Source organism: Macaca fascicularis, chromosome 1 (genome assembly GCF_037993035.2).
Source record: "Macaca fascicularis isolate 582-1 chromosome 1, T2T-MFA8v1.1".
Lineage (NCBI taxonomy): Eukaryota > Metazoa > Chordata > Mammalia > Primates > Cercopithecidae > Macaca > Macaca fascicularis.
In genome coordinates, this window is record NC_088375.1 from 43,610,499 (window position 1) to 43,625,777 (window position 15,279).

General features: G+C 34.6%; 1 protein-coding gene across 6 annotated transcripts in view; it reads left to right on the top strand.

Moving 5' to 3' along the window:
* The window catches only part of HMCN1 (hemicentin 1), a 454,750-nt gene that overhangs the window by 360,744 nt on the left and 78,727 nt on the right, over nt 1-15,279 (top strand). For all 6 annotated transcript variants that reach the window (XM_015447093.4, XM_015447120.4, XM_005540243.5 and 3 more), the window contains 7 exons: nt 286-410; nt 638-821; nt 1,431-1,528; nt 2,403-2,681; nt 10,369-10,565; nt 13,747-13,828; nt 15,121-15,257. In XM_015447093.4, coding sequence (XP_015302579.3) covers nt 286-410; nt 638-821; nt 1,431-1,528; nt 2,403-2,681; nt 10,369-10,565; nt 13,747-13,828; nt 15,121-15,257 — 1,102 coding nt within the window. The remainder of the gene's footprint in view (nt 1-285; nt 411-637; nt 822-1,430; nt 1,529-2,402; nt 2,682-10,368; nt 10,566-13,746; nt 13,829-15,120; nt 15,258-15,279) is intronic.

Sequence of the window (15,279 nt, forward strand, 5' to 3'; positions counted from 1 at the left end):
TGTATAACAGGAATTCGAACCTTATTTTGATAACTAAGAATACAGTATTCTATCTCTGAGAAAAACATGTCTTTGCCTGTGATTTGAATAGAGAAGTATTCCTGATTTTGTTCGTTTTCTTTCTTTCTCATAAGGAAGTGGTGGATATGAGACTCACTACTGTAGAATTTCAGTTGGTTGCTTGAATTTTCCATCACTTTCAGCAACTGATTTTTAATAGGCTTTCATGTACTTAGTGCAATAGATTCAAACTCATTTCAGCCCCTGTTACGATCTTTTCCATAGTGTGAGCGCAAATGGCAGCACATTAAACATTTATGGAGCTCTTACGTCTGACACGGGGAAATACACATGTGTTGCTACTAATCCCGCTGGAGAAGAAGACCGAATTTTTAACTTGAATGTCTTTGGTAAATATGAAATATCCCCCTCTTTGGATAATGCTGCCTTAAGAATCTACCAGTAGAAGTGAAGGTCCAGCAGCAGGTGTCTGGAGCATTTCGTTTGAAATTTGATCCCTCCGTTATTTCCTTTTGGGATACAATTTTGAAATGAGAGCAATTGTAGTTGAAATTATTTGAACTAGTAATACATAATACATCCATTTTCCCTTTCCCTCACTTTCTCCTCGACACAGTTACACCTACAATTAGGGGTAATAAAGATGAAGCAGAGAAACTAATGACTTTAGTGGATACCTCAATAAATATTGAATGCAGAGCCACAGGGACACCTCCACCACAGATAAACTGGCTGAAGAATGGACTTCCTCTGCCTCTCTCCTCCCATATCCGGTTACTGGCAGCAGGACAAGTTATCAGGTCAGCTTTTATTGTGTCTGATTTCCTAAACAGATGAAGTAACTGTGATTGTAGACTTTTCCTTCATTTAAACAGTGTTGAAGAAATGTTTTTTTTCTAAGCCTTTACAGTTTTTTTCCCCTTTAAGTATATTTTTAGTAGAGGGAGGACAACAAATATACACTTGAAATGATTTTTTTATCCTTATTTAATTGCTTTCATTTTTTAATAAATGTGTAAAGTGTTCTTTTATAGACAGGTTTGTTATCACATATGTATTTCCAGGAATTACTGTTTTAGCTAAAACTTTATGTGGCAAGGTAGTAGGAAGATGCCTACTATGATAATGTGATTTTCATGTTAGCAGCACTCTCTATTAATACATATTTGAAAAATATTCACCTCTTAAATTGTGCTATATTTCCAGTGGTTTATTGTCATTGCCTAATCAGCTTTGTAGAATAAATTGCATTTGAGGCCCCTATATTTTGTGATGGATGGCTATAAGCCTCATAATTAAAATTTCCCAACATAAATTACCACCTATAGCCTATTTAAAAATCATAACTATTTTATGTGTATTTGTTGCATGGGATCACGTGATGAAATGTTGGATCAATTGTTCCTCAGGATTGTGAGAGCTCAGGTGTCTGATGCCGCTGTGTATACTTGTGTGGCCGCCAACAGAGCTGGGGTGGATAATAAGCATTACAGTCTTCAAGTGTTTGGTATGTGTCACAGAAATGACCCTGTTACTTTACTATGTCAAGTATTAAGCAACAGACTTATCTTCAGAAACTGACTTCCTCAGAGATTTAGAAATCTGATTTTATCAAAAAGGATTAGTGAAATAGGATCTTACTGACTAGAGAATGTATTTTCTTCCAAAGGGTCCATATTATTGGACCATACTGTCTGTCTGTCAAAATACTCTACTGATCTAGAAATTCGCAATAAATCAAGTCTAATTTTTTGAAATAGCATTTCAATCCAGACATGACACCAGTCTTTTCACGTAAAGAAAAAGTGAAAACTTTTCTAACAATATTAGCAGCTTGTTTAGAGTATTCAAACTATGAATGGATGTATGTGAATATATGCATGTGTGTGTATGTATATATATGGAGAGAACGCAATACCTTCCATTTCGGAAATACTGAAGTTTGCTGATCCACATTTCTCAATCCCCAAGAGCACCTCATTTAAGTAACTCTTTATTATAATCTACAAATGACTTACTCTATAACTTGATATTATTTTATTTATACTGTATAAAGTAGTTAAAAGAATACTACTAAAACTATTATATACATTACAACAAATTAAAGAGATGGACCAGAGAAGTTGAAAAATCACCAAAATTTAAAACACATTGTGTGTTCTGTAAGAAAACAATTTTTAAGTTTTATTACTAATATTTGGAAGGTTAATAATTAGCATACCTAATAGATATTTTTATTGTAAAGTCCTTAATTACACAATTTTAAAGTATATATTTTTATCAACCACAGAAACATTATAGAATTATTCAAATGTTTTAATTTAAATTGATCTCAAACTACAATAGACATCCAAATTTTGCCCATGTTGTTTTCTATGTAGCCCCACCAAATATGGACAATTCAATGGGGACAGAGGAAATCACAATTCTCAAAGGCAGTTCCACCTCTATGGCATGCATTACACATGGAACCCCAGCTCCCAGTATGGCCTGGCTTAGAGATAGCCAGCCTCTGGGGCTTGATGCCCATCTGACAGTCAGCACCCATGGAATGGTCCTGCAGCTCCTCAAAGCAGAGACTGAAGATTCGGGAAAGTACACCTGCATTGCCTCAAATGAAGCTGGAGAAGTCAGCAAGCACTTTATCCTCAAGGTCTTAGGTATGTAAACATTGTGGTCAATGTAGAATAACTGGAAAATAAGTGATAGTGAATATTTAGTAAAAAAGTATAATTCTTAGAATCAGTTGCGATGAGACAATTTTTTGAACAAATTTTATTGCATTTTTATTTCTTTTATAATTCACTTTGACTTACTCTCATCTGAAGCATGTTAAATTTAAATTGTATTCTTTATCTGTCTGAAGAGATGAAAACTCCAGCTCATAAAACATTATTCATTGATAAAATCTTATAACCCATTGATAAGTAGCTTTTTAAACTTTTGCCAAGAATTGAAACCACATCTGATTATAGAAATTTGATGAAAAAGCATAATATGGATACTATTATATATTATCCCGGCCTTTAAATAATCCAGCCTAGAGATTATAGCTGGAATAATCATTTCAAATAGTCTAGTTCTATTTATTCTTATGTGCATTTAAATACTTAAAATATGTATTCCAATGTTCTCAATGCAACAGTTTAAAGAGAAAACACTTTTCTTTGTAGTAAAAAATGTTAACCTCCGAAGACAAAGGAAGATAATGAAATGAATTATTTCAATAACCAAGACCTTTTGGCATTTTGTTCGATTTTTTCACTATGAAGCAAGTGAGACCCCATGCTCCTTACATAGCAGAAAATACACCCTACAGAGAAGAGCAGAAGTAATTTTGGCAAGAGTCTTGGTTTGGTGGAAGTTAGCATATGTGTCAGAGTGTGTCATAATCTTTCTCAGAGCACCTATTAAAATTTAATTATTTGTGTAACCCTAAAATTCTGCTTCATCCCTAGTTAAGCTTTATGAGGGCAGATGTCTTCTTATTGCTGCATTCCCAGTGCTTAGCATGACATTTAATACATTAGAGATTATTAATGTGCTATTTGTTGGATTAAATTGAACCAAATTAGTTACTTTCCAGATGGATTAAAGGGAGTTTCGTCTGTAGAGGGAAACAGAACAATGATTCTCTGGAGTAGATGCTACTTCCATAGAATGGAGGCTGAGAGTAAAGGAAGTTCTCCAGGATATTTAGAGGCAAAAGAAAACTACAACCCAATATCCCTTTTCAATATAGTTGCAAAAATCCTCAACAAAATACTAGCAAACCAGATTCGACAGTATATTGAAAAGATCATTCACTCTGATCAAGTGGGTTGCATTCCAGGGATGCAAGGATGTTTTAACATACACAATCAATAAATGTGATACATCACGTTAACAGATAGGACAAAAATCATATGATCATTTCAATAGATGCAAAAAAAGCATTTGACAAAATTCAACATTCCTTCATGAGAAAGACGCTCAACAAATTAGGGATAGAAGATACATACCTCAACACAATAAACACTGCTTATGATAAATCCACAGCTAACATCACACTAAACAGGAAAAAGTCGAAAGCCTTTTTCCTATAAGGTCTAGCACAAGATAAGGATGCCTACTTTCTCTACTTCTATTAGACATAGTATTGAAGTCCTAGCTAGAGCAACCAGGCAAAAAAATAAAAGACATCCAAATTTGAAAGAAGTAAGTCAAATGCTCTGTTTGCAGACAGCATAGTTTTATATATAGAAAACCTCTAAAGACTACAGCAAAAACTCTTAGAAATGATAAACAAATTCAGTAAAGTTGCAGGATACAAAATCAACATACAAAAGTCAGTAGCATTTCTATTTGCCAACAGCAAATTATCTGAAAAAGAAATCAAGAAAATAATCCCATTTACTGTCAGCCCTTCATATGTGTTGGTTCCACATCTGTGGATTCAAACAACTGCATATCAAAAATATAATATTCATTGGATGTGGAATCCGTGGATACCAAGGGCCAACTTTGTATCTATGGGTTTCTCAAGGCCTGCTGCCAGGCTTAATTAAGCATCTGCAGATTTTGGTATTCACAGAGGGTCTGAAACCAATCCTCTGGAGATACTGAGATACAATAGCTATCCAAAAAAAAAAAAAGATACGTAAGAATAAATTTAAACATCAGTGAAAGAAATTGAAAGGAAACAAATAAATGGAAAGATATTTCATGTTTATGGGTTGGAAGAATTAATACTATTAAAATGGCCATACTCTCAAAACAATGAGATTCAATGCAATTTCTATGAAAATACCATTGACATTCTTCACTGAATAAGAAAAAAAAAAAAACCTAAAATTTGTATGGAACCACAAAAGACTCTAAATAACCAAAGCAGTCTTGAGTACAAAGCTTAAGGCATCAGACTACCTAACTTAAAAATATGCTACAAAGCTGTATTAATCAAAACAGCATGCTATTGGCATAAAAACAGACAGATAGACCAATTGAGGAGAATAAGGAGCTCAGAAATAAATTCATGCATCTACAGCCACCTGATTTTTGACAAAGGTCCCAAGAACACATACGGGGAAAGGATAGTCTCTTCAATAAATAGTGCTGGGAAAATTGGGATGCCCACATGCAGAAATATGAAACTGGACCTCTATCTTTCACTGTATACAAAAAACAACTCAAAATGGATTAAAGAGTTAAATGTAAGTCCCCAACTACGAAACTACTAGACGAAAACACAGAGGAAATACTTCATGATACTGGACTTGGCAAGGAGTTTTCTGGATAAGACCTCAAAAGCATTGGCAACAAAAGCAAAAATAGACAAATGGTATTATATCAAAGAAAAAGCCTCTGCACAGCTAAGGAAACATTCGATAAAGTGAAGAGACAACCTACAGAATGGGAGAAAATATTTCAAACTATACCTCTGATAAGGGGTTAATATCCAATATATATAAGGGACTTAATAGCAAAAAATGAAAGAGCACAATTTTAAAATGGACAAAAACCTCAGCAGACATTTCTCAAAAGAAGACATGTAAATGGCCAACAGGTATATGAAGAAAGCCTCAACATTACTAATCATCAAAGAAAGGCAAATCAAAACCACAATGAGATATCACCTCACTCTAGTGAGGATGGGTATTACCAAAAAGACAAGAGGTAACAAGGGTTGGCAAGGATGTGGAGAAAAGGGAACACCTGCATACTGTTGGTGGGACTGTAAATCAGTATAGCCATTATGAAAAACAGGTTCCTAAAAAAATTAAAAATAGAACTACCATATGGTTCAGAAATCCCACTACTGGATATATATATATATATATATATATATACCCAAAGGAAATGAAATTGGTATGTCAAATAAATCCACGTTTATCACAGCACTATTCACAACAGACAAGATATGTAATCAACCTAAATGTTCAACTATGGATGAATGAATAAAGACAATGTAGTAGATATACACAATGGAGTACTATTCAGCCATAAAAAAGAGTAAAATTCTGTCATTTATGACAACATGGACGAACCTGGAGAACATTAAACTATGTGAAATTAGCCAGGCACAGAAAGAAAATACCACATGGTTTCACTCATGTGAAATTTTAAAAAGTTGATCTCATAGAAGTAGTGAATAGGACAGTGGTTACCAAAGACAAGGGGGATGGGGAGTTGGTCAATGGGTACAGTTACAATTAGAAAGGAAAAATGAGTTCTGGTGTTCTATTGCAAAGTAGGGTGACTACAGTTAACAATGTACTATTGTCCCTCTCAGAATAGCTAGTAGAGAGGAATTTCAATGCTTTCACCACAAAGAACTGATAAATGTTTGAAGTGATGGAAATGCTAATTACCCTGATTTGATAATTACACAATGTATACACGTATGGAAACATCACATTGTACCCCCTAAATATGCATAATAATTATGTGTCAATGAGAAAAAAAACAAACAACTGTGTGTCTGGGAGGTGCAGGGTGGGATTGGGTAGCAAATTCCTGTACATCAATTCACAGAACGTGAGGAGTAAGAGGAGATGACATAATGTGATCCTGTACATTCATTATTCACATATCAAGTATTATTGAATATACATTATATGACAGGTATGTTTCTAGCCATCATTTAACTATCATTATGAACATGTATGGTGTGGCAAACACAAAAATGCATCACTAAGAAAGATATGATCTCAGCCCTCAACTTCCTGCATCTGTGGAAGACAGATACGAAACAAGTAATTACTTTTCAGCGTGATGAGGATTATGTGGATAAAATAACAGATACGAAACAAGTAATTACTTTTCAGCGTGATGCGGATTATGTGGATAAAATAACATTCTGTGGGATGGTAAATTTCAGATTCGATCTCCTTAAGCATAAATCTGAGCCCTGAAGAGTAGGACTGTAGAGATGAGTGGGGAATTTTATATACATTTCTCACCTAGAGATTATACAATTTGAATTGTCAATTTACACTCCCTGAAACTGAGTGTAAGAGGAAGAGTAGCAAGAGACAAGACAGGAACTATATATGGGCCGAGGACAAACTATGCAAAGATCTGAGAACTTTGAGGAAGTTTGGACCTCATTATCAAGGCAATGGAAGAATCTTAAGGAGAAATATGTTACAGACGGATTTCACTTCCAAAAAATCCCTCTGACAGAGTGAAAAATGAATTGAAGAGGCTGCTGTATTCATACAGCCCTGTAAATGCAGGGGCCTGGTCTAGCATGTGGCGGGGGGGGGGGGGGGGGGAGGGGAAGAAAGAACCCAGGAGCAGAATCATAGACTGGTGCATTTCTGGATGAAGCAAATTAAGGAGAAAAACAACAATGTTATTCTTAGTGGAATTCTTAAAGAACAGCCTGCCATTTATAAAGTTGAGTTTATAAGCAATAATTTCTCAAAACAGATTTGAAAACGGGCTTAGAAGAACGATGAGAAGTTTTAGCATTTCAGCATCTGTTGAAAATTAATTCCATTAAACTCTGGAAAGTTCTTCACTTGAAGCAGTGCTACCACTCAGAATGCAAACATCTTAACTTGGGGAAATACTCTTTATTTAATTCTATCCATGTGGTGGGGAGGTATCATGGTATATTAGTGGTTCTGAAAAGTCCAATGTGGCTAGACCACTGAAAACAAGGGAGAGCATTATACAAAATAGGGGGTTTTCATAGGGCCAGGTCATAAAGAACTTTGTTGACCACATTAAGAAGTCTGCTTTTTATCCTGTAACAATGAGAAATCAGTCAAAGTTCTAAAAATGGAATAACAAATAGAACTACAGTTTGAGAAGAGCACTCTGGCTATAAAATGCAAGGCTACTTGGACCAGGACAAGAATGGATTCTGAGAGACCAGTATAAGGAATTGTGCTTGGCTGTGAATTACAGAGTTGAAATACGGCGAGTTAAACAAAGTACTTTCGTTTTTCTCACTGAGATGGCTGGAGGTAGGCAGTTGTTGCATTGGTTCAGCAGTTCAAATATTTTCAGTTCTTTTGAACCTTTACAACATGGTTGTTTGGTGATCATGCAGTATCTGCTCACCCCTAGCATAACTAGATGCTGTTCTAGATGCAACAATAGAGCAGGAAACTAGGAAGGGCAAAGCATTGCCCCTTTAGAAAAGAATTAAGACTTTCTTACACGCCCCACAAAACCACATCCACCTACATCTCATTGGTCAGAACTGTCATATATCACTCCATCTACTCCATCTACTCTCTGCTAAAGAGGCTGGGAAATGTAATTTGTTTAGCACATTGACAACCCCAACAAGATTTGAGTCTGTTAATCAGAAAGAAATCAGTAATTTTGGGTAGGCACCTACAACCAAGAAGAAAAAAAACATTAAGTAAATGGTATTGTAGCTCAAATTAGAGTGAGGGAGATGAGAGAAAAAGGTGTATTCTGGAAATAAGTCCAGTGGAAGTATTAGGACTGGGTTGTGGATTGGAACACAAGGAAGTGATGAAGAAGGTATCAAGGATGACTCTTAGTTTCTGGCTTATGTGACTAATTGGCAAATTCATCACCTAGATGCAGAGAATACTGGAAAAAAAAGAAACAGGTTTTGAGAAATAAGACAATAGATTCAGTCTGAAGACATGTTGAGTTTTAAGTGGTTTTCAAACATCCAAATGGAGATGTTTATTTGATAATTGCATTTAGGAATCTGGAGCTCAGAAGAGAGTCTAGGCCGGAAATGTAAATTCTGGAGTTATTGGAGTATAGACAACTCTTAATTCTGCCCAAAGTACAGGATATATGGACAAAACACAGAGTAAAATAGGTCACAATCACTTAACACAGGTAAGATCTGGACAGTCTGGGGTTTGAACCACTCAAGAACATGTTAATACTATTACTGCTGCTACTGTTTTAAATCTAGTGATTATAAACTTTGGGGTGGGGGCAGCGAGCATGCCAAATTAATCTTTGTATTCATGGTGACTGACATATATTAAATAACCAATAAGTAAGAGGATTGAAATTTTATAATTGGTTGAGAGAATCAAGAAATGATTTATGGTTTTCACAAAATGAACTTGAGGACAATATAACTTTGATGGTACTTCAGCATGCTTGGTTGGGGGACTATGAGGAGCAAGAAAGGACTGAGCTTGTTGACGGATTTGAAGTTTAGGTTACATATAAGTATGTTAAAAGTTAATAATGACGATAGATTTAGACCATCCTGTGGAAGCCTTGGAAACCATGATGAGTTTTTATTTAATTTTAGGAAAGCAGATTTAGGAAATTTGAGGAAGCAAATTTTAATAATACCAGCAGCTGGGGTATAAACACTGCAGCAGTAGTAACTTTTTAAAAACCTTTAATTGTAAAATAAAACATACAGAAACACACAAAAAAGTGTATAATGTATCTCACTGACGCCACACACGGATCCTATTAGGTAAATAATGTTGGTATCCCCATTTTAGAGGTTTACTCAAATACATGAAGCTAATAATTGTTGACACCAGCATTCAAACTTAGACTCCAGATCTTCTGCTATGAGTCACCGTTCTAAACTATGTGCCTTATTAAGGAAAAACAAACCTGCTAACCCCTGGAGCTGTCCAACAGCTATTTTGGCTGCCTTGTCAAATACTAAGCTGGAAGCTTGAATTATGAAAATGTCAGAGAAAACTCGAATGGTCATTGTAAGGGGAATGTGTTTTAAAGGAATTACCAAAGTTGGTAGTAGACTAAAGAATCTTAATGTTTCTTCCCAGTGTTTAGATTGTTTGACCTTCTCTTGAGAAAGGTAATTTTAGAAGTATAAGTAACAAAAGAGGAAGTTACTGCCATCCAGACATAACAAATGTGTTTTATACAGAAATTATCTCCAAGTGTAACTATTTTTTCTTCTGCTTAGTCATTGTTTCCTCTCAAAGCTCTTCATGGAAAAGATGATAGCAAAATTCCACAGTATTTACACATTGCTTTTGTAGAAACTATTGGTATTTAAAGATACAAAAACATAGTAACATGCTAAGTCCCTCTCAAAAAAAAAAAAAGTGGCACAAGTTGGGTTTGGTTTTTATTGTTTTCAAATCTTTCAGTCAAGACTGCTCTAATTAACTGAGTTCGATCTGTTGTTCTATAATTACATGGTAATGAATTGCCATTCACTTCATTATCTCTTATGTGCATGATCCATCCCTTTTGAAAGTGTGTCAGTGAGAAACGGTAATGACATCTAGGAATTATTTCACTTTCCTTGTTCTAATCAATTTTTATGTGAATGTGAATTTGTGTTGGATTTTCAAGTTTTTCTAACGAGAAATATTTTATGAAATAGAGGGTTTATTATTGTTTTTTATTCCCTTTAAATAGAACCACCTCACATTAATGGATCTGAAGAACATGAAGAGATATCAGTAATTGTTAATAACCCACTTGAACTTGCCTGCATTGCTTCTGGAATCCCAGCCCCTAAAATGACCTGGATGAAAGATGGCCGGCCCCTTCCACAGACAGATCAATTGCAGACTCTAGAAGGAGGAGAGGTTCTTAGAATTTCTACTGCTCAGGTAAGTGTCAAAGTTCACACAATTATTTTAGGTTAGGTCAAACTTCTCATTTGCTAATATATGAGAACTGTTAAAGAAATCACGTCTTTGAATCCTTATATATCACAGCTCTGTGTAACTTGAGCAGGATAGATTAGTCCTATGATATGCATGATTGGGTAACTTAATTAAAAGGAAGACAAAGCAGTATCATATTAAACTCTGAAGAAAGCAAGATACCTTTCCATTAACTTTTGCAAGTTTTCACAGTGCTATAAGTGTTAGTATATTTCCCGAAGTTCTTAATTTGTGTTATGTGGCCCTTAATGGAACTGGCAAAAAGCAATCTGACATGCACATATATAAGGTTTCAAAGAACACTTGATCTCCAAAATGAACTAGCAGATATGGAAGTCTGAAGATACAAAATTTTTCAAATAATGATCAGTTCAATAAAACTGACTGGTTTAGTTTAAGGAAATGGATCTGAAATGTGAATATATTAAAAGAGTGTGCCTGGGATGTCTTATTGTAGCAATCTTCTATTCTACTAATAAAGGCAAACCTTATGTTGTAATTATTCTCCATCTGAGCCCCAATGCCATCATTTATAAACTGGGGATAAAAATAATAATCATGCCTCATTCATACACTGAAGTATTTAAAGAAATATTCCAACATAATGTGCCACAGGCATGTAGTAAATGCTTTCAAAAATAAAAAGGATTGTTCCTGCTGTTGCTGTTGTTGTTACCATAATCATCATTCCTCTGAATGTAGAATAACAAATTATTTGATCATATTTTGTTTGCATTTTTCACTGAGAATGGAAGAAAGGGAACTGGAAGAAGAGAGCTAAGAATTATAAACTGTCTACTGTGTCCTGTTGTGTTCATATCTGGGCTATCTATCCTACCCATTCCCCTCATGGCAACTCTGTGAGGCAATGTGTCTATCCCACAAATCCAGAATCAGATGCAGAGAGATTAAGTACTTATCTGCCAAGTTATTCACTGTTGCTCAGTGATGGAGCTAGGCCTCAGTCCTTAGTCTGATTCAGAAGCCTAGCGAGTGCATCTCAGCACAGTGCATTTCTAGTGTCTTGGAGCACATACCTTCCATTCCCCTTTTTTCTCTCCATTTCAAACATTGCAGTAACTTAGAGTCAGGTTAAACTAAAACCATGTACTGAATCAAAACTCTTGAATGATATAATTTCAACAAACAAAAAGTAGGCAAAAGAATTTTGTGACATAGGAACAGCATGGAGACAGGAAAGTATGTGGAATAGAATAATGAATATTTAAAAAATTACAAATAAAGCTTGAAAGGGAAGTTAAGGCCATTACTGTAGGTCTTAAAGGCAAGAACAAAAAGGCGGGTTGTAACAAAACAAGATGAAGGTCTCATAGAATGTTAAATGATGGCCAGATTTCCCATGTGTTCTAGCTATTGTGGAGAATCCATAAGACCTAAGATATATGACATGTATCAGCCTTCAAGAAGGTGCTCGATGTCTAGGGCAGAAAAATGACTGTATACATAAGATACAATTGGATATGAGTCAATAATAGAACCATTAAAAACAGTATGGAAGTGGAAAATTAAATATGATCAAGTCCCCAAACTGATTTTGGTTACTCTGCTCCTCTGTTTTCATAGCGTTTCGTATATACTTCTGTAGTAACACTTACTGCATTATATTTTGCTTATCTCAACTTTGGTTCTTTGTGTATTTATCTGCAACATCTACTTATGCCTGGTACATAATGGATGTGGATGCTTTGCAAATTGCAAATTGTGTGGTATAGACAAGAATTTCCTAAAACATCTTTTGTCAAACACTACTTCTGTAATTTATCCCAAGAGGGGAGGGGACTACTCTATGACTAATAGATTTAGAAAACTTTATATACTGTACTCTCCTTTGTGAACCATAATGCATGTCCACCTCTGCAAAATCTTCCTCTAAAGATACATGCTTAACTGTAATTTTTCTGACATTCTATTAGTAAAACAAGACTTTAGAAACTAACTACAGGTGATGTCTGTGGGTAGCCAGAAGGGCAGAAGTTGTCAGGAAATATTTTGTGGAAGAGGGAACATTTAAGAGCGGTCCTGAATGATGGTTCAAGTTTGGCTGAGTCAAGACAAGTGAGGGGATTGTGAATGAACAGAGTTGGTAGAGAAGAGTTAGTTTTTAGAGATTTTAAAGTATGATGAGAAATTTAGAAATTATTCTTAGGAAACAGCATATCATTTTAAAATTCTTTATTGAATAATGATGTAAGCATTGTTCTTCTAAAATCATATTTAAGTGTTTTCCCAAACATTCTAGTCTCAATGTTTTTGAAAGGAGTTTTTGCAGCCTATCAAAAAGTGTTTCCATAACCTGTAAAGTAAGTTTGAATGTAAGAATTTTTTAAATGCCAATATTCTGGGAATGTTCAAGTACTAAAATAAATGAGAACAGGATATTTCTATTTTTCCAAAATACATTTTTCGCAGTCGTAAAAGCATCTGTTTTCCATAGTATCCTCTACGTGTACATGATTAGGGGTTGTGTCTACACAATGTCAAACATATGAATGAACCCTAGCGTTCCATGGAAGCCGTGCTTGGGGATTTTTAAAGTAATGATTTTGGTTTTAGTTAGATAATTATAGATCCTGCTGTCAGTCTGACCCTATTTCTAACACATTACATAATATAACTCTTTTGTTTCACCATGTATATCAAAGGTAGAGTCAAGATGAGATATTATATATTTGATTTTAATAGCCAGGTATTTTATTTATCTGTTTACTTATTTGACATTTGATTTTCTTGAGAAAGGCTTTGTTTTAACTTTTCAGTCTGCAATTTAAACCCATGAATATTTGTTACTTCAATGAACATTGAGGATATAGCCTATCACATATGATGCTAGGTCCTATATATATCTACTTTTTCAGATATCATTAAATACACTTAATATACAAACATTCTTACATCAATACCAAAATCCTGTAAAAACATAGGTTTGCATATAATGTAGATAACAACCTAGCTTTCTATCAGAGTGCTAATCATAGTGTTAACAGTTTGCTTTAATTATCTTGCTTTTGGTCTGGGATTATTTACATTCATTCTAGTGGATATTTATTTTAATAACAAAAACTTACATGTTAACATTGTGTAATTCATTATTTGGGTTTTGTAGGTGGAGGATACAGGAAGATACACATGTCTGGCATCCAGTCCTGCAGGAGATGATGATAAAGAATATCTAGTGAGAGTGCATGGTAAATTTGGCAAAAGCTCCTACAGTCTATCATACACACACCTGATTAGAAAAACCTGGGACAACACCGCAGCACATCACAAGATATGTTTATAAGTTAGGGAATATATATTTTGCAAATCTGATTCTTATATTTGACTAATCAAATGCTGTTGGGGGCAGTTCATGGATTTTTTTGAGTTATTTGATTAGTTTCTGCATTAATAATTTGTATTCATTGGTTTAAAATAATAGAAGATAAACTACGATGAATAAAATTTAAAAATCCAGAATCTCATCAAAGACTTTTTTGCATATAAATGTTTTGTCACAAAAATATGATAGAAAATGTATGTTTATATAGTTTACCTATAGAATTTAACTTGCTTTTACCTCAATAGTTTGGTGAACATTTTCATGTCACGAAATATATTTTTATAACATAATTTTTAGTGATTGTTTAGTATCCCATTTTGCTCCATATTTTTGGATGTTTAGGCTATTTCTATATTTTTTCCAATATAAACAGCCCTGCTGTGGATAACTTTGCATGCACGTGTTAGCCCATTCCCTTTGAGAAATTTCTGTAAGTGCACTTGCTTGGTTACAAACACACACACACACACACACTCTTCTAAGGATTTTGAAACTTATTGTCAGATTACTTCCTAGAAGAATTGGGCCAGTTAGACTCTGTCCAATATAGTTTTGACATTGAAATAGGAATTATTCGTCATGGGGAGGAATAATTTAAAAACTAACAGAAGATCTTTGGTTCATTCTCATAGCCTGAATGACTAGGCAGTGCAAACTATCTGGGATTTAAGTGCCCCCATCATCCCCACATACAAATTAAACCTGCCATTAATTGACATGCAAATTCTGCTTAAAAAAAGAGCCACATGAAAAAGACTTTCAGTATATTATGATGGGCACTCTCTGATTCAGTAATTTTTAAATCTTATGTTCAGATAAAATTATTACCAAGTGTGTAACCTGGACAAGGGATCCCTTCTTTGTGCCTCCGTTTCTTTACTGTCAAATGGTGAAAATAATGCAATTTTGTTACTTCTATCATTCATGTAGTTGTTGAAAGGATTTCTTTACTTAGTGTACATGAAAGTGCTAAATAAGGTAAAAAAAAAACTTCCGTTTGTAATTATCTAGGCTATAAATTAAATGAGTAATGTTTTAATTTTATGACTCTTATTATTTCATATAGCAGAACCAACATTTTTTGGTTAACTATGATAATATAGATCATGTTACAGCTCATTTTTTTAAAGCTTTTGTTGTATTTGTTCTCATACCCAGTACCTCCTAATATTGCTGGAACTGATGAGCCCCAGGATGTCACTGTGTTACGGAACAGACAAGTGACATTGGAATGCAAATCAGATGCAGTGCCCCCACCTGTAATTACTTGGCTCAAAAATGGAGAACGGCTACAGGTAAATTTTTTGATAAGCTCCA